Here is a 17,683-nt window from a genome sequence, read left to right as displayed (position 1 = left end):
AGTGTAATAACAGTAAAAATATGGGGTAGAAATCACTTCCAGTTTTGCAAGGTGAGTGCATATCAAGAAGGTGCATTAGTCCTGCATATGGGAAAGAAAAATATTGTAACTTCATACAAGTATGGCGTGTAGGTAAAGTGGCTGGCTCAGAAGTCAAAGACACTGAGATTTTTAACTGAGATTCAAGCATGCTATTGGAGAATGGAAAGAATTGTGCATACTCCTAGGTATTACTGTTTGTTGCATAAGAATAGCTACAGGTTTTTTCCCTTGTTTTGATGTCCCCGTTCTTAATTTCTGCAGCAATTAGAAATACCTGACCTGGGGACTCCTCTGTCCCTGCAGCTCTTGAAGGGCATGTGGAATCCCACAGCATCACAGAATGGATCACGTTGGAAAGGAGCACCGTGGGTCATCTGGTCCAACCTGACTGTTTAAGTGGGGTCATCCCAGGGCACATGGCACAGATTTGCGTCCAGATGTTTGTTGAGTATCTCCAGTGAGAGACTCCACACTCTCTCTGGGCAATCTGTTCCAGTATTTAGTAACCCGCACAGTAAATTCTTCCTCATGTTCAAGTGGAACGTCTCGTTCACCAGTTTCTGCCTGTTGCCTCCGGTCCTGTTGCTTGGCACCATTGACCAGAGCCTGGCTCTGTCCCCTCGCCACCCTCCATTCAGATACTCGTGGACAATGATGAAGTCCCATCTCAGCCGTCCCTTCTGGAAAAGAAGCAGAGTGTGGGTAGATTTTTAACAGCACACGGACTGAGCTGCACTGCCAGTGTGAGGCGGCGGAGGCCCGGTCACGGGGGCTCGGCCAGGCGGGGTCAGCGGGGGCCGGTGAAGGGGGCCGGGCCAGGCCGGGCCTGCCAGCGGGGCCGCGGCCGGGGCGGGTCGGGGGGCGCGGGCGCGGCGCCGCCAATGGCCGTGGGCGGGCGGGGCGCTGCCGCCATTGCCCCGTCCCCGCTCGCTGGCCGCCGCTGGCCATGCTGGGCCTCCGCTGCGCCTTCGCTGTGCTGCTGCCGCTGTCGAGGGCAGGGTCGCCGTCGACCGCCGCCATGTCCACGCTGCTGATCAGCCAGGAGCGCTACGCGTGGCTGCGGGAGCTGGGGCTGCAGGAGGAGAACCCGGGCGTGTACAACGGGCGCTGGGGCGGCGGCGGGCAGGTGCGGGGGACGCGGGGGCGGGGGGTTGGCGGGGCCTCGGGGGTCGCGCCCCCTCCGCCGGGTGAAGGGGCCCTGCCGCTCACCGCTCCCGTCTCGCTGTAGGTGGTAACCACGTACTGCCCCGCCAACAACGAGCCCATCGCCAGCGTCCGGCAGGTGAGCGCGGCCGGGGGCAGCCCGGGGGCGGGGGGAGTTCCGCGGGCCCCGTTACCGGAACGAGGCGTCCTGAGGCACTGGTTTGGGTGCTGCCCCACCCGCCACCCGCCTGGCGAAGGGCACGAAACTCCCGATGCCACTTCAGAGTCCAGGCGAAGTTGAGTCCAGGGCGGCCGCTGGAGCTCGTCGCGGCCAAGGCCTGCTGCTGGCAATATGCCGGCGGCTTTCCTGGGAAGAAAAACAGTCTGTTTGCCTTTTTTTATTTTTTTTACTTCTGGTCTCCTGCTCTCAGCCTCGCACTCTTGCAAGCATTTTTGGGAAGAGCAAAGCCCCTTCCCTTCCCTTTTTGTTTGTTCTGAGGGGAGTTGTAAAATAGGGACTGATTATGCCTATTTAGTAGGGATGAGTGGCCTGGGAGGAAGTAGGAAGGAGAGCAACGTGACATTCAAGTAGTAAATTTGTGGAAGTTCTTACTGTAAGAACAGCACTATTGTATTAACCTATCCTTTTTGTGTCTTAGGATTCAACTAGTCCTTGATGCCTTGTGAGGCTGATGGAGTAGGACATACTTACGTATATGTATATATATAAACATGTATAAGACTGTTATTCTATATGGAGCTTCCTCTAACACCCGAATAAAAATTTCTGCTTGGGTTTGTTTGGTTGGTTTTTTTGGGGGGGGGTGGTGGTTTTTCATTTTGTTTTGTTTGGGTTTTTTTTTTGTTTTGTTTTGGTTTTGTTTTTTGTTTTTTTTTTTTTTTTTTAGTTTAGGCAGCACACGTGCTTCTCATTGACAGTGGCTTCAGACAACTTGCCATATTGGGACCAAATTGTGTCAGGATGCTAGCATCCTGTAGTGCAAGTACTCTGTAAAAATGTCTTGAGTTGGATGCAGAAGCTTTTTTGTGGCATTTCTTTTGGGGGTTTGTTTTTCCTAAATTTGATGTGCTTCTTCATTTAGGGTAATTTGGAGGATTATGAAGAAACAGTAAAGAAGGCTAAAGAGGCATGGAAGGTCTGGGCTGATGTAAGTTAATGGAGACTTCTCTTTTATTGCAGATCTCTGGCAGAGACAGACTGTTAAATTGCCCCGTAAGGTAGAGGTTTAAAAATGTGTTCATACTGTATATGGTGCATTAAAACAAAAATTTGCAATGGAGACCTCAAGAAACAAACCCAGATAATCTGTGTGTGATACTGTTGGGGTACAAAGATGAGAACACTGACTTGTGGGAAATGTTTGTTTTGAAAACCCTGGCAGATTTACCAAGGCTTATGCCTGTCAGCTGTTGCCAAGAGGTCTGGTGAAGTTCAGAAACCTTGTGGCAAGTAAACTATCCCTGTGCATGTTTCACTTCCTATAGCCCCCTGCTTTCTTCTGGGAGAACTCTGTGGAGTACTTGGATGTATTGATCTTGCGTTGATCATCTTGTTCTTGTAGTGTGAGGGAGACTGCTGGTTATAAACATGGGGGGAGTTTCTTCATCCACTGTCTTGGTATTTCACAGAACGGCTATGGTGTTCAAAAGCATTAGTGTTATGTTATATGTAATAGCTATTTCTCCTTAGCAAGCTGTAGATCCTCATGCAGCTGTACCAGCTGTGTCCAGCCAGTACCCATTCTGTTGCTGGCTGTGCCAGTCTTGGTTCTTACAGCTACCTGTTGTTTCTTTGGTAAAGTCTGAAATCTGAATTTCAAAAGGTGATGTGCACTCTATGTTTTGGCCAGCAAAGTAGTTTACCTTGTCTGAAGACAGCAAAGTTCAGGATGAACAAAACGGCTTCCTCAACTTCCTCAGGATATACTAGTCCATGTTCTTTTGTTAAAATTTGTGAGTATAATGTTGTTGACTCATAACATGTTTGGAAATAATCTGAAAGCAATCCAACAGATGAAGAATCAACACATCAAATGTTTCTTGAAGACTTTTTCTCAGCTATTTGTTATTAATTTGTGAATTTTGTTATTAGTAATGAGCTTACTTGAAGGATATTGCCTGCAAAGAGATGTGTTTGCATGGTTTATGCATTTCTCCTCAGTCTTGTTTTTACTGAGAAGTGCTGTTTTAAACCTGTAAATCCTGTTGCATATAGTTTGCAAATTGATTTTGGCCATTGATTATTATTTACCATATTGATACCATGTTCAAAAATATATTCAGAGTTGGTGTATGAGCTTAATATTTTCATGATTGAGGTTTCTATGTGTCCTAATTTCTGCTATCAAAGTAAAATGTCATACTGAAAGAAAGTTTGAAAGTGTGGTATTAAGTACACTTCAAGGCTCAGAAACCAGTAAGTGTACTTTTATGAAAAATGCTTGTTTCATGAGGTGCAGCTGATTGTTTGGTTTCATTGCAGGTGATATAGTTGAAAGAAGTAACAGAATTAACAATTTGAATGCTTTTGGCAATATTCAGTGGAACTGAAGTTTTGAACAGACAAAATGTTTGCAGTATTATCAGTCTGAGGCAGGAAACAGTTTCTTGTATAACAGTGGATGTGATAAAAATGAACAAGTATCAGTGTCTTGGGAGGATAAACAAAAAAGCAGAGCAGTGATTGCTTACTACAAGGACAGAGAACTAGCAGTATATATACAGCAGCGTTACAGATTTTCAGTCTCACATAGATTCTTCTGCTTGGTTTTGACTAGATCCCTGCACCTAAACGTGGAGAAATAGTGCGACAGATTGGTGATGCCCTGAGACAAAAAATCAAAGTTCTAGGAAGCTTGGTAAGGTATTTTCTGAAGCAGCTTACATTTTTTGTGGGGGGAGTGGGGAATGAGAGCCAGGGGTGTGTCAAAACTGGTGTTTTTTTAATAATACTTCCAGTTTTCTCTGCAACACTAGCCTTAGCAATTGTCAAATAATTGCTGCTAGTTCTCTTAGCTTGCCTAATTAAGTTTTAATTTTGAAAATAAGAAAAAATAAAAAAAGTATTATGGCATAGAAAGGGCATGAAGCTGTGTTGGTAACTTGTTTAGAAAAGGTTCTTCACCCAGAGGGTGACTGGGCACTCAACAGGCTCCCCAGGGAAGTGGTCACAGCACCACCCCTGGCAGAGTTCAAGAGGTGTTTGGGCAATGCACTCAGGCACATGGTGTGATTCCTGGGGATAGTGCTGGGCCAGGAGCTGGAGTTGATGATTCCTGTGGGTGCCTTTGAACTCAGGATATTCTGTGATTCTGTGAAATGATAATTTATATTAGGAAAAGAAATTTATTACGGGCCTCTCTGGGATGAGTGGTACAACTGTTGCCCTGCTATTTTCCCTCCTGCCTGTCAGATAGGGCACTTTCTAATACTAAAAGTATCCTGAAAAAGACTTTTTTCTAATATACAGAGCTTTTGACCTTGAGCTCTTTCTGGTATCTGCAGCATTTTGCTACATGACATGTGGAAATATGAGGCTTCAGAAGTAGGGATGGTCTTAATGAGATGGTCTTGCAGTGCCATGCAGGATATAAGGGCTGAAGGACCACTCCTATAAAACTCTTGCAAGTTACTAGGGGAAAAAAGGAGACAAGTGGGGTACTTCCACTTTGTTTTTACAGGCCTTGCCTGTCTGTGCTGCTGTTCAGAAACAGCTGTCAGTGAATAACTCCTTGTGGAGTCAAGCCCATATTGTTAAACTTCAAAACTTTCTTCTGCTGTTCCATTGATGTTGTCTCCTCAGCACAGTTTCTGTGGTGGATTTAGAGTACTGAGGTACTCCTGTGCTCAAAAACAGTAGAACCGTAAACTTAGAGCTTCTTACCACATTTTCTTAGTTTTCCCAAACAGATAATATGTCTGTTCAGCTCTTCTAGGATTGAGGATGAATTTCAGGGTGAAAGACATGCAGTAGGTACTCAGGTTTTAGGACTTTGTCTGGCTTTAGGGTGTTGAAAAAGGAACCATATCAAAACTCATCATTCTCATACACTGTAGGAAGTTTCCAGCCTCACCTTGCCATGCCCTGGTGAAGTGTCCAGGTGTTTCTACTGCACTTACAGACCCACTGCTGTGTTCCTGAGTAAATATGTCTGATACTGCTCCGTTTTTGGTCACAGATAGGGGCTGTTCCTTCTGTCTTGAGATGACCACAGGCATCTTAGAAATACAGTTAATCATCTTTATGTTAACTTTCACATGGAGAGAACAATCCTGTGGAAATCCTTTGAACCCAATTCCTCATTTAACAGCCTTTTTAAAATACTATCATCAGTGTAAAGTGGTAGGTGATATCTGCATGTGGGTCACTCCTAGCTATCAGAGCACGACTACAAAACTGAGTGGAGGTAGAGTAGGTGACTTCTCAGTTCCTAAATCTTCAAATTTTCTCATTTTTGGATGAAGATATCTTCAAATATCAGCTTATTCTCACTGATATATTTCAACTGAGTAAATCTAACATCTTTTTAAAAGAAGGATGTAGTTTAAGATCAACTTCAGAAAATCGGTTCTTAACATCTCGGTTTACTAAAATACTAAACATGTATAAGCATTTTCAGCAATATCTGCAAATGAAATCTCTCAGATTATCTTTGACATGTTGTAAAATGAGTAGTTTGCTTGTGAAAAATATAAGTGGCTGTTTTGTTTTGCTGGAGCAGAGTAATCCCTGTTTTCCAACTTGTTCCTTGCCTGGCACACAATGTAGGCAAGTCTGCTGATATAAATCCAAGATTTTGTTGATCTAAATATGTGACCCTCATTAGTGTTGGATGTTCCTTTCAATAGTTTTTGGGGGTTTTTTTACATTTTTTTCCCCATTAATTTACTTTTCTAATTTCTTCCTTTTGTATTGGGATATGACCCTTGTCCAGTTGTCTTGTGAGTTGTTTCTCTAAGTTCTGAATAACTGGGGAAGCTTCTACTGAAGAAGTGTGTATTAAAATCTTTCTTGGTGTGTAGGTACACCTGACATTAGAGGGAGACAAAATATTTGGATCCAAGGGAATTTTGTAAAAAAAGTTGGTCTTACTCTGAATTTTTTCAGGTCTCTTTGGAAATGGGAAAGATTTTTGTTGAGGGTGTTGGGGAAGTGCAGGAGTATGTTGATGTCTGTGACTATGCTGTTGGTTTGTCCCGAACGATTGGTGGACCTATTTTGCCTTCAGAAAGTAAGTCTGTGTTATTTTTTGGTTTTGTTTGTTTATTTTTTGTTCATTGTTTGTTTGTTTTTTTCCTTTAAAGAAATGAAGATATGGAGGCTTAAATATACTGTCTTGTAGTGTAGCAAGATCTCTCCTCTGTGTGTTACTTAGGGAGCTTTAGGAATAGATGTGGCGGGCATTAGTGCCAGCTGTTGAAGTTCCTAATGAAGTGACAGATAAGCAGGTCAGTCCATCCATTTTCTCTGTTCTATGAAGCATTAGATTCTCTTTGATTTCTTTATTGATGAAAGTGGTAAAGTATGTAAAAAGTTTGCAAGTGTAATTAGAAGGGAGAGACCTCTTTGTCAGTTGTTGATTACCACAAATCATCATTATGTTAACTGAATAGCTTAAATTATAAAACTGATCTGTATGTCAGATCATTAGCTTTTTGCACAGTCTAGCTAACCTTGATCCAGGTAAGCTGCAGAGCACAAACAGTCCAGCTCTTTGCAACCTAATGCTGTGGTAGACTGCGGAGTGATGCTAGGTTTCTTGCTTACATATTTTCCCTTTTTAAAAAAACCACAAGTATTAATTGGATGAAAAGTGCATTATGTTGTGGCTTTGCTTGCAGGACCTGGCCATGCCCTTTTAGAGCAGTGGAACCCCGTTGGGCTAGTAGGAATCGTCACAGCCTTCAACTTCCCCGTGGCAGTTTATGGGTGGAACAGTGCAATTGCAATGATCTGTGGAAATGCTTGCCTCTGGTAAGTTCTAGCTCTCCACGTGGCTAACAGGATTTTTAAATTAGAGAGCTATTAACTCAGACATGAAATTGTTATTTAGTGTCAGGCGTTTCTGGATATTTGATTCTATCTAATGTAGGCCTAAATTCTCTATATTTTAGGTCTGTTTTGTAGTCACCTTTGTTTAATTTTGTGATAACCTCTTTTGTGAGGTACTATGGTACAGATGCCTCCAGGACTTAGCCAAGTGGCCTGTAATTAAAGAACCCAGGGTGAAGGCTTGCAACAGTGGTAGTTAATATATTCTGTTGGTACAGCTAAGATTAAAAATCTAAATAAGTGGCTTTACTTTCTGTCCTGTCTCCTGCTTTGCTTTCATCTACCTCCTTCACTCTAAAGTTTGGCCTAGCCTTGTCCACATGGATTTAAGTAGAAGTTCTGAATGCTCAGCTGCAGAAAGAAATGCTTGAGTTCCTGTCTTAATTTATATCTGAAAACCAGCCTAAACAAAGCATGCTGTAGATTAGAGACCCTAAAAATTATTTGAATTATTTGCTTATTTTAACTATTTCTTATTCTTAAAGAATTGAAAAGAATGGGAAGATAATGTAATTTTTTCTTTTCTTTCTAGGAAGGGTGCTCCTACAACATCCCTTGTTAGTGTTGCTGTTACAAAGTGAGTTCTGGTTCTACATCTCAATAAAAAGGAGAACTTCTTCAAAGAATAAATGATAGTGAATAAATCATAGTGATACTTCCTTTAAGTTCATTGTTACTTTATATTAGCATTTTAAATACTTACTGTGCACTACTAATAACACTTACTTTTAAAATGCTGAATAAAAGTAGGCCCTTTAAAATAGGTAATTACTAAGTCTTGTCGATCTAATATTAACTCTTGAAAACAATTACCCCAAACCACTACTACCCCAAAACCCCCAGACAGTTCTAATGGTTCATTCCCTATTTGCACCTGTCAGAAATCTCTAACATTTTTGCATCTTTGATTCCAGGATAATTGCCAAAGTCTTGGAGGATAACAAGTTGCCTGGAGCAATCTGCTCTCTGGTTTGTGGTGGAGCTGACATTGGGTAAGTAACATTTCTTGTGTTCTGTGAAGCTTTATAAAAGGTAAAAAATATTCTTTGAGGTACTTCTTGTTAAGTTATTCTAGTCTCTAGGAGCTCCCAGTACATTTTTATCAGTTGATTCTTATCAGCTGTTCTGAAACTCTGGCCCTGCACTACATATGTCTACTTGCTGTTGTGAGATCAGCTGCAAGCAAAGAACTTGTCAGATATTTACTGAAGAGACATGACTGAGTTTATATTCCACCTCTGCATATGCTTACACCCAAAGAATATAGCTAATATTAGGTTCCTATTACCATGTTCTTGAAAGTTTTCAATGTATAGTACATTAACCTTTTAGCTTAGTTGTGGAGGAGAATAATTCCCCTTTTCCATGCTCATGCAGGAGTCTACACATGCTCATAGATGTATACCTGTGCTTGGAAGCTGTGTAATCCGAATCACTTTGTTTGATGTTTACAATGAGGAAATCTCCAGTACAAATGTATATTCAAATATATCTTTTGAGTATTTTAAGACAAAGCAAAGCACATGGCAAGCATTAAAAAAAAAGCATAGATTTGCTTATTTTCTTATGGATCATAACAATTGGAGCTGATCTCATGATATACTTTAGACTGAATTTCAGTGCCACTACAGATGATGCTTTTTTGGCCTGAAAAGGTGGATGGAAGCGGCCTTGTTCCTCTTTTCTGGCTAAGAAGAAGCTTTCCTGCCATTAGCTCAGTCACCTGATGTGTCAAAGAAATGTCTCTGGCTTTAAAGATCTCCCTGGTTGAAGCTGATGTATGTGGAAGGTGTAAGCTGCTTTTCTGTCTGCATGTCTTTTGTTGAACGCAGTGCTTTGTGTCCCATTGTGCAGGACAGCAATGGCAAAAGATGAGAGGATGGACCTCTTGTCCTTCACTGGCAGCACAAAAGTGGGCAAACAAGTAGCACTTATGGTTCAGGAGAGATTTGGTGAGTGTGTGGGTTCTGCTCTATTTCTTTCCACCACAGTGGTGCCTGTAAGATTTTAAAATAAGTTTGTTTCGGCTATGTTACCTCTTCTTTTTCTTTTTTTGGCTTGGATAAATGGGGGGTTGAAAATGCTTGTAGATACATACAACGTTTTTCAGTTGGTTCTGTTACAATTCAGATTTTTTTTTTGTTCCAGTTTATCCACAAATCCATAGTCCTACAGTTAATTTGGGGAGAGGTGTGGTGGTGTCCATTAGTGTTTAATTGTATGAAGATTGTTAGGGTGATCAATCAGGGCTTACGGTATTTTTGCAATGTGACTAGAATACATAAATGTGTTCCCTCTCACCTTTACTCCTGATAAATATAGTAGAAAATAGATTATTTTTGAGGTGCTCTTTTTATCGCAAATATTTAAAAATGTACAGGCAAGAATCTCAGCTGTTGGATTCTAACTTCTTAGTTTATAAGCAGCACCTAGCAAACACGTTTTTTCGGTTTCATACATTTGAAGTTCATACAAGTGTAAAAATGCCCCCCAGAAACCAGAACAGATAGTAAATATTCACCCAGATGTAGGTTGTGATTTTTTGTCTCAGATTGTAGGTAAACAGGTGTCAGGGAAATGAATGAGCTTAGTTAAATTTCGTGTGCATTTCGATCTTTGTAGGACCTTTTTGTTTATCTATGTCATAGTATTTTGCTGCAAATTTTTCCTGTTTTCATCTTTTTCTTTTCAGTGCTAGTTTTTTGCCTATCTTTTTAAGCTTCTTTGTGCCATAACTGCTGTGCAGGTATCTTCACAACATGTGATAGATGTCGTATTTGGTGTAATTTTCTGCTTCGGCTAGTGTGATTAGTTGACTGTGATCTCTAAAATGTTTTGTTTATCCATAAAAACATATCCATATCTTTCATGAAACTTCGCTCTAGTTAGAGGTGATCTCAGGCTGAGGTGAAATGAATATGTGTGGGCATGACATAATTTATATTGTGTTTTTCATTAGGTCGAAGCCTGCTGGAATTGGGAGGAAACAATGCTATTATTGGTAATATGCACTGTAGAAATTAAGTCCCATAGATGATGTTTGGAAGTATGCAAATATTAATAGCTAATTGTGCCGTTTTTCCTGTTTCTTTTGTTTGTTTTTCCCCCCATGCTGGGGTTTTAAAAGTATATATAGTTTGTATAGAATAGTAGAACATTGTAGAGTTTTTCTGTCTTTGGTATTGTGGAGGGAGCAGTGTGTTAAGAAAAAGTGAGAGTCCAAGGTCTTTTAAGTAATCAGTGTTGAAGAGGAGAACTGAATGAGAGAAGCAGCAAGCTTCAGTGATGGGTTGTGGACAGTGCTAAATTAAATAAGATTGATTTTAGGATAGTTTTAAGTGTAGAATCATTAAGGTTGGAAAACATCTGTAAGATTGACTTCAACTCTTAACCCAGCACCAGCATATTCACCACTAAACCATGTCCCCAAGTACCATGTCCTCATACGTTCTAGATACTTCCATGGAAAGTGACTCCATCATTTCTGTGGGAATCCATTTCAAATGCCTGACTGCACTTTTTAATTTAATCTCATGAACACTACATTTTTAGCATTTTAGGGTCTAAGTACATATATATAAAGCTTAAGATACTTATGGTACTTGGAAGAAAAATGTGCAAGTATTTATTTCAGTAGCGCATTTTTCAGGTTGAAGTACCTTAGGATATGATCCTGTTCCTAGATAAATAACATAAACACTATAAAGTTAACAACATGGCAGAAAGAATATATAAGCTCAATAAATACCTAAATTGCTGTCCTTTGGTGCTGTTGCCTTTTGTTTCACTTATCTCATATTCTGGACAAATGTGCTTGTTTATATATAAATACTCTCTTGAAGTACAAACAAGATGCTACATCATCTGCTCTTGAAAATCACATTTGAGCAGGTGATTTTTTTCCTATGCTGCTTTGTAGCCAGTAGTGTAAACTTGTTTTATGCTTTGAAAATTGTTTATTTTTAATGGTAATGTCCTGCTATTTCTGTTACTGGCTTTGAATGATCACATAATGATTGTTTGGTTGGACTTTGTCCCAGACTTAATGAAAGTTAATAATAGTTTTGGATGCTTAAGAAACTTTGTGGGACTGGTTAAGCTGAGTGATATCTTGGGGATCCTTTGAGCTTTATAAAACATCCAGTGTCTTCTAGCCAGACAAATTTGTTCAGCTCATTGTGCGTTCTATATTACTGTACACCTGTGTGTTTTAGCTATGCTTTTTGCAAGGCCATCTTGATACACTTTATGATTGTTACTTTTTGCTGACAAACTCTCTGAGAGACAGGCAGGGTGAAGAAATGGCAAGAAATTGCTTGTAGTTTCTTGTACTAAAAGGAAGCTGAAATTATTTGCAAACTTTATTGCAAAAGGCTCTCTTCAGTTGTTGAAACCTATAATTATGTCCAATTGTGTGTGTCTAATTCCAGCTGTGAAGAAACAGTAGGAGTTGGAAGGTGTTTCTTTGTATTTTATCATGCTGTGCTAGTGCAACTGTTCCTAATGATTCTTTACCAACACGTCAATTTCTAATATTGTTTAGCATCTTAAGTCTTGTAAACTGCCTTTTTACTTCAGTAACATTCTCATGTTTTAATTCTTTTAAAGTGTTTGAAGATGCAGATCTGAACCTAGTCATGCCGTCTGCTCTATTTGCTGCTGTGGGAACAGCAGGTCAGAGGTGCACAACTGCTAGAAGGCTGGTGAGTAAATGAGTATTGTCTGGCTTGGGTAGCTCTGAATTTTAACTTCATTCCAAATTGGTTCAGGAAATGCCTAAGAATTCCTGATATTGTGAAGAGCAACAAATAATGTTTGAAACACATTTTTGTCAAAAATAAATATGGTGGGGAAATAAGAATATGGTTTCATTCTAGGGTAATTCTAGCTCTAAACAGTTTCTTTGTATGTATTTTTAAATGTGCTGTAAGTCAGGAAAATGGTACTTGGCCAAGTTCTGTATTTCTGTTTTCATTGCCAGAGCTTTGCTTGTGACTACTACAAATTTTGATGCAGTGTTTATATTGCAGCAAAGCCAGGGGTTGCCTTTGTGTTACCTACCTACCTACCTACCTACCTACCTACCTACCTACCTAAAGTGTTACCTACTTCATTGTTAATTCTTAACCAAACATTTTCAACAGTGTTGTTTCAACAGTTTAACAGTGTTGTAGTGCTAGCCAGGGTCTGTATAGTCTTGTCAGAGTTGGATTGATTCAGTAAATATTAGGCAAAATGGATGTGGGTTAATTGATTTGGGTATATTGGATGGGCAGTGATTGCTCAAACTGCAGCAATAAAATTTCTTGAGTGTTTGTTCTAGAGCACTAAACTGAAATGTTGACACATCAATAACACTGATCTGAGATGAGGTAAAATTAAGACAGATTTTTGTTTCTTGGCTTGTTTTAAATCTTTATGATGTTTTACATCATTATTTTCTGGTGTTGGTGCTGTTTCAGAGGCCTTGGCCTCCATCTCTTTTTAATTTTGGGATTTGCTGAATGCGAACAACACTCTTTCCATTCTTCATTCAGCCCCCTTTAAAGTGCAGTAGTACTTCAGGAATAATTACATAGACTGTGCTGTCTTACAACTTTCTTACCACATTTTAGTTTCTCCATGAAAGCATCCATGATGAGGTGGTGGGAAAGCTTGCCAAGGCCTATGCCCAGGTCCGCATCGGTGATCCATGGGATTGTAAGTGGCTATTTCCAGCTCGTGGGTTTAGGAAACAAGTTGCTGTTGGTTTCTTTCTTTTTAAATTCTGAAGTGATTATAGGTCCAAAGTATCTAATTTTGGCAATTTACCAGGGGGTGAAAGTACCTGGTTTCATTTGGAATACAAGCTCTGAAAGGAAGGTGAAGAATCTGGCTCATCCTGGACAGATTAAACAGTTAGTTCCAAGATGCTGTGATAAGAATATTTGCAAACATACACATTTTTGATGAAAGTGTGCTTCTGGATCTTTTTTTTTTTTTTTTTAGCTGACACTCTTTATGGGCCACTTCATACCAAAGAAGCAGTGAAAATGTTCCTTGATGCAGTAGAGCAAGCAAAACAACAAGGTGGCTCTGTGGTATGTGGTGGAAAGGTGAGTTTACTTTTATTTTCCCTGCTACAGTTTGTGCTCTAGGAAAAAACTACAGTAACATGATGGCTTAGGCCAAGCTTTTATCTCAGCTTGTCCTATCAGCCACTACAGGATGTTAGTTCAGTCAGATTGAGAATGTTTGAATTTCAATCCTGTACTGTAAAGGCAGTTCTATTTGGAAGCTACTCTTACACCACTCCCCAGTTTCAAGTGATAGTGAAAATAAAAACAGCAACGTAAATTGTGGATGTCAAACATGTAACAGAGGAAAATTGCAGTTCTGTCCCTCACAAAATCTAACTTGAGGAAATACTGGAGATTCAAGACAACCGCTTGTATGTCATCACACAGGGTGTTTTTCATTGGCTTACAGTTATGGAAGTTCTTGTCTTTCATAGGCAACTTTTTTATACCTTTAAATTCTAAGTAGCTTACAAGTAGGAGAAAGGAAGTTTCAGCTCCTAGACTTTACAATTTGATTACGTCCTTAGTGGACATAGGTTATGCTTCTATATTTCAAATACTCAAGTAAAATTTAAGTACTCATGCTATCTGGCCTTCCATTCCTGATTTCTCAACTGTAGTAGTCAGACCATGAAGGAATCCTTTCCTACACTAATACTGAGCTGAATGCTGATTAGAACTTAACCATTTTTTACTATTTTGAAGGTTATAAATCGCCCTGGAAACTATGTTGAGCCAACCATTGTGACTGGCCTTCCTCATAATGCGCCCATTGTCCACACTGAGACGTTTGCCCCCATATTGTATGTGCTGAAATTTAAGGTAAAGTAACAGTGGGGAAACAGGTGTCAAGGATGGTAACGGTAGAGTCACAAGACATATCTCAGACGTGTGTCATATCCATGCAATTGTCCCAGTGTTTCAAGGAGTGGTAGCTCTTGTTCTGCCCTGTGAGATCACCACTGTTGGCCCCACTGTGTAACTGCCTTTATGTGAAGAGCACTGGAGTTGCAGTGAGAATCTGTACAGGAATAGGTTTCTGTTGTTAGTGTTCATTATTGATACTGTTCGTATCTGTTCAAAAGCAGACTGTGTTTCGTGCAGCAATGACAGTATATTGGTACTTGTATATTTGCCCAGTGCCATTCTGTACATTTGCATTATGGCTGTAGTATGTTGGGGTTTTTCTCACAGAGGTTCTTTGTAACTGCTTTGCTTTGGATAGTCATAGCTTAACCATTGACACATGCTTCTTCTAGGAGGAAGAGGAGGTTTTTGCCTGGAATAATGAAGTAAAACAAGGTCTTTCCAGCAGTATCTTCACCAAGGATTTAGGAAGGATTTTCCGCTGGCTTGGGTATAATTTAAATTAATTTTTTACTTTCCTGAGGCAATAAGATCAGTGTTTCATGTCTTTTGTAAACCTATGCATAATGCTAGTTGAGCATTTTACAGCCCTCATTTTAGGGAGGGAGCCTTTCCTGATCCTAAGGAGGAATTGTGCCTTATCTTTGTTTGTAGGCCAAAGGGGTCTGACTGTGGCATTGTGAATGTTAACATCCCAACCAGTGGAGCGGAGATTGGAGGTGCTTTTGGTATGTTACTTGTGCTTCTTCAAGGTGTTAATCAATCCATTTAAATGGCTAAATGTGAAGAAATCAGTGAAGTTAATTCTGAATCATACTGCTGTAGCAGAAAACAGATGTTGACTTTTTAAGATACCTGTATTTGTTTTTTAAAAATTCTGTATATTATTTTCTTCTCTTCCCCTCCATCAAAGGAATGTAACTCAGAGATATATTCTGGAGGTGTTTAAAGATATGGCCGGGTGGAAAACTTTGTAAAAGTTTTAATTAAAACAATCTTGAGCAATTTGGTGTATTTTGACAAGTTTATATAAGATGTATGATCTTTAGTATTTTTGTGAGAAAATATTTTAATAAAAAATTGCTTTTATTTATCTTTTTTGTGTATACTTAAGTGAGGGAGTGGAAGAAGGAGTATTAACCTTACCATTTAAGCAGTACAAGAACCAGCACATTCTTGTACTCCTGTCTTGTGTTAAGACAAAATGTTTTTAAAACAAGGCCCTCTATATTTTTTTGCATCAAACATGAGGAGAGAGCTAGCTGTGTGTTGTGTGGGGTGGTAATTTAGTTCAGATATAGGACAAAGGAAAGGAATAGTTTTTCCGCTGTATTTTTATAAAAATGTCTTACATCCTGGAATTAGTCCAGATTCCATGTCCAAAAATAGGTTTTAATTTATAATGTTTTTGCCACAGGTGGTGAAAAGCACACTGGTGGGGGAAGAGAATCTGGAAGTGATTCTTGGAAACTTTATATGAGACGGTCTACTTGGTAAGACAGACCAAATAGATTTAAAATACAAATGAACTTCAAAAAGTTCAAAACATATAAATCTTTGACTACAAGACTACTATTTTTACTGAATGTGAGATAACCATCTATGAGTGTAATTGCCTTTTCTTCACATGTGTAGTAGAAGAAGATTTGAAGGGCTTTTATAGAGACATTTTCATTATGTTCCAGAAGGGGAAAAAAAGGTGGTTTTGGGGTTTCCCCCCCTCTGTTGATTGATTTTAAACTCATCTGAAAAATGACTGAAACTTTTCAGGAAATACAATGAGCTGCAATCACAGTGAGGGCACCAGTATTGCCTCTGGTAGATGATTCAGCTATATGTTGGTTATCTACACAAATCTGACAGCCCATAGTGGATGATCGTTGGTATTCTCTGCTGACTTCCATAGCCTTTCCGTGCAAGTCTTGTGAACATGAGAAATCCCACCTTGATTTTTCTGTCTGGACATTCTCCTAGTAAGAGATTGCATAGCTAAAGAGAAGATTCTCCGTAAAGGAAGAGATGATGGAAAATGTGGTCTTTTCCTGTACACGGTTGCTAAATTGAAAACTGGAGTAAAATTTGTTCATAATTTTAAGTAGGCAAACTTCTTTAGAGGAGTCTTTTGTTTAGATGTGACAGGAATCAGAAGCTTGTACATAGGAAGTGGACTGCATAATCTGTCTCAGTGATTAAGTCTGGTCTCTAAATTCTTGTTTCTCTTTCAGTACAATCAACTACAGCAAAGATTTGCCCTTGGCTCAAGGAATCAAGTTTCAGTAACAACCTTATGAATGGCTGTGCTATAAACCATCCTAGCATTTTGGAATCAAGCAGCTCCTAAGCATCATGGGGATTAAAATTAATTATATGAAACCAATTCTATTAGAAAATCAGCTACTCTTAAATTGCTTTACTTTCTATGTATGTATTTACTAACTTAGTCTTCAAATGAGAAGTATGTGGTCTTTGGGAAGAAGTGAGGTGACTAAAACTAACTGCCTTGGATTCAGGTGGCCTGGATAACCTGTAGCCTTAACACTGTATTTCAGTACCATCCCCACCTTTTGCTGATACTTCCAGCTATGACGTCTGTGTTTCAAACTGTGTGCCATGTTTCCTGCAGGTAACTGGTGCTGTGGGGGATATTTAGGCTGCAGTAGAGGGCTATTTTTCAGTGAATAAATAAAGGTACATTTTGTGAAATATCTTGAGCTTCTCATTTGTTTTATTCACTGTTTTTGAGCAGGAATATTCAGTGGACTATCCATTTTCACACACTGAGCTGCTGGCTGGGGGAAGAATCATTGGGCTAAAAGCACTGCTTTAGTTAGTTTTCCTGCCTCTCCTTCAGAAAGGAGACTTTCAGCACACATGTTGGGAGATAGAGGTCTACTGTAGTGTCTTGGAATCTCCTTTTAACATTTAAGAGGGTTAGAGCCAATTCAGTTTGTCACAGCTCTTGGGATACCCTACAACCAAACCGACTGGAGATGAGAATGAGATGCAGTCAGAGGAAATACTTTTCTAGGGAAAGGCATATTGTTTACTTGTGTTTCACCTCAAATAAGCGTTTCTTTTGGCCACTGGAGACTACAAGCAACAACAGCTCATTTAGGAGTCTTGATCAGGACTCGGGATGAGAAAAGACTGAGGACTACTAAACTGATTTCCACAGAGTAATTTGACACTCTTAATATATTGTTTCTGTGGATTTCTTCTCAATGTCATATTCCAAATTTCTACAATCTCTGAACATGGCAGAACTGTTCATTATGGCCTCAGATTCTAGGAGTCTGATTTGATTGTTGATTTATTTTGAAGATGTTTTGATGGCAGTGCCATGCAAACTGGGCTGAAAGTCCACCATACCACAATGCTAGCTGGTCTCCTTTCGGCTATTTTTCTAATTTTAAAATGCATCGTGTTTAGAATTTTACATCTCTGTTATACAAGGTATTTTGGGTGTCATGTTCTGTAGATCAAACTTGAGGCAGCCAAA

At 39.7% G+C, this 17,683-nt stretch overlaps 1 protein-coding gene across 1 annotated transcript; it reads left to right on the top strand.

Annotated features, from left to right (window-relative positions):
• The first annotated feature begins 945 nt into the window (after positions 1–945).
• ALDH7A1 (aldehyde dehydrogenase 7 family member A1) lies at positions 946–16,889 on the top strand. Its single transcript, XM_066181401.1, has 18 exons — positions 946–1,168; positions 1,271–1,324; positions 2,289–2,354; positions 3,984–4,064; positions 6,314–6,437; positions 7,048–7,180; positions 7,791–7,835; positions 8,173–8,250; positions 9,113–9,210; positions 10,218–10,259; positions 11,867–11,961; positions 12,874–12,958; positions 13,247–13,353; positions 14,023–14,139; positions 14,577–14,674; positions 14,839–14,912; positions 15,602–15,677; positions 16,410–16,889. The coding sequence occupies exons 1-18, from the start codon at positions 989–991 to the stop codon at positions 16,462–16,464; spliced, it is 1,608 nt and encodes a 535-aa protein (XP_066037498.1). The 5' UTR covers positions 946–988; the 3' UTR covers positions 16,465–16,889.
• Positions 16,890–17,683: the final 794 nt, after the last annotated feature.

The sequence above is a fragment of the Chamaea fasciata genome, unplaced genomic scaffold, assembly GCF_029207755.1.
Source record: "Chamaea fasciata isolate MVZ Bird 193981 ecotype frontalis unplaced genomic scaffold, bChaFas1.0.hap1 SCAF_4, whole genome shotgun sequence".
Taxonomy (NCBI): Eukaryota; Metazoa; Chordata; class Aves; order Passeriformes; family Sylviidae; genus Chamaea; species Chamaea fasciata.
Note: the sequence above shows the minus strand (reverse complement) of the source record. Positions and strands in the feature narration are given on the sequence as shown.

Excerpts from the sequence above, each read along its gene's own strand:
- ALDH7A1 (XM_066181401.1), top strand. The coding sequence starts at position 989 with ATGCTGGGCCTCCGCTGCGCCTTCGCTGTGCTGCTGCCGCTGTCGAGG. Across the intron at positions 12,959-13,246 it reads CATCGGTGATCCATGGGATT|CTGACACTCTTTATGGGCCA; the intron begins GTAAGTGGCTAT and ends TTTTTTTTTTAG. Across the intron at positions 15,678-16,409 it reads TATATGAGACGGTCTACTTG|TACAATCAACTACAGCAAAG; the intron begins GTAAGACAGACC and ends TTTCTCTTTCAG.